The sequence below is a fragment of the Lontra canadensis genome, unplaced genomic scaffold (assembly GCF_010015895.1).
Source record: "Lontra canadensis isolate GAN:19392208 unplaced genomic scaffold, GSC_riverotter_1.0 scaffold88, whole genome shotgun sequence".
Lineage (NCBI taxonomy): Eukaryota > Metazoa > Chordata > Mammalia > Carnivora > Mustelidae > Lontra > Lontra canadensis.
The window spans coordinates 4,463,542-4,464,999 of NW_022631082.1; the positions used below are offsets into that span (position 1 = coordinate 4,463,542).

At 44.0% G+C, this 1,458-nt stretch overlaps 1 protein-coding gene across 1 annotated transcript; it reads left to right on the forward strand.

Moving 5' to 3' along the window:
* The first annotated feature begins 323 nt into the window (after positions 1 to 323).
* On the forward strand, positions 324 to 1,247 carry LOC116883055 (olfactory receptor 7G2-like). Its single transcript, XM_032883926.1, has one exon. It carries the CDS (start codon positions 330 to 332, stop codon positions 1,245 to 1,247), a length of 918 nt encoding a protein of 305 aa, XP_032739817.1. The 5' UTR covers positions 324 to 329.
* Positions 1,248 to 1,458: the final 211 nt, after the last annotated feature.

The following is a 1,458-nucleotide window of genomic DNA, read 5'->3' on the forward strand; positions in this document are numbered from 1 at the left end:
TTGTTTCTTGGAGTCCACAGTCTCTCATGGTTCATCTCCCCCTCCAATTTCTCCCAATTCACTTTTCCTTTCTTTCTCCTAATGTCCTCCATGTTATTCCTTATGTTCCACAAGTAAGTGAAACCACATGATAGTTGACTTTCTCTGCTTGACTTATTTCACTCAGCATAATCTCCTCCAGTCTCATCCATGTTGATGCAGAAGTTGGGTATTCATTTCATCCTTTCTGATGGCTGAGTAATATTCCATTGTATATATACAAGGGATCCTTGTACCATCTGTTATGTATCCTCTTCCTCTGTATTATTTCCATCAGTCTCATCAAAAACATGGAGCCAGAAAATCAAACAGGTGTAGCAGAATTCCTCCTCCTGGGTCTCTTGGAAGATCCAAAATGGCAGCCCCTTCTATTTGAATTGTTTCTGACCATATACCTGGTCACTGTGCTTGGAAACCTGCTCATCATCCTGGCTATCAGCTCTGACTCCCACCTCCATACGCCCATGTACTTCTTCCTCTCCCACCTGGCCTTCACTGACATCTGCTTCAGCACCACCACCATTCCCAAGACGCTGGTAAACATCCAAAGACAGAGCAAATCCATCAGTTACACAGGCTGCCTCACCCAGGTTGGTTTCGTCCTCTTTTTTGCAGGCTTGGAAAACTTCCTCCTTGCAGCAATGGCTTATGACCGCTATGTGGCCATCTGCCAGCCACTGAGGTACACAGTCATCATGAATCCCTACCTCTGTGGCCTGCTGATTCTACTCTCCCTGACCATCAGCACTGCAGATGCCCTACTCCACAGTCTGATGGTGCTACGACTCTCCTTCTGCACAGACCTGGAAATTCCCCACTTCTTCTGTGAACTTGCTCAGGTCATCAAACTCGCCTGTTCTGATACGCTCATCAATAACATCCTGGTGTATTTAGTAACTAGCATATTGGGTGGTGTTCCTCTCCTTGGGATTATTTTCTCTTACATTCAAATTGTCTCTTCCACTCAAAGAATGTCATCAGCTGGAGGGAAATACAAAGCCTTTTCTACCTGTGGTTCTCATCTCTCAGTTGTTTCTTTGTTCTATGGGACAGCTTTTGGGGTGTACATTAGTTCTGCAGTTACTCATTCTTCCAGGGATACTGCAAGTGCCTCCATGATGTACACTGTGGTCCCTCCAATGTTGAACCCCTTTATCTACAGCCTGAGGAACAAGAACATGAAGAGAGCCTTGAAGAAACTCATCTGAGAAACATCTTGTTATTGTGTCATCTGCCTTGCTCTGGGGCTTCTAGAATGAGTTGGAGTACAGGAATACTGGGTGGGTCAGATTGTCTGACCCTTCTTTCAGCAAGTTTTTATCTTTCAGTGGCTAAACACTGTAAAAGGAGTTCAACTTAGGTTTGAAAACTGACTTTGGTTTCTACAGTTTGGTATTTTTTTAAATTTATATGAACACT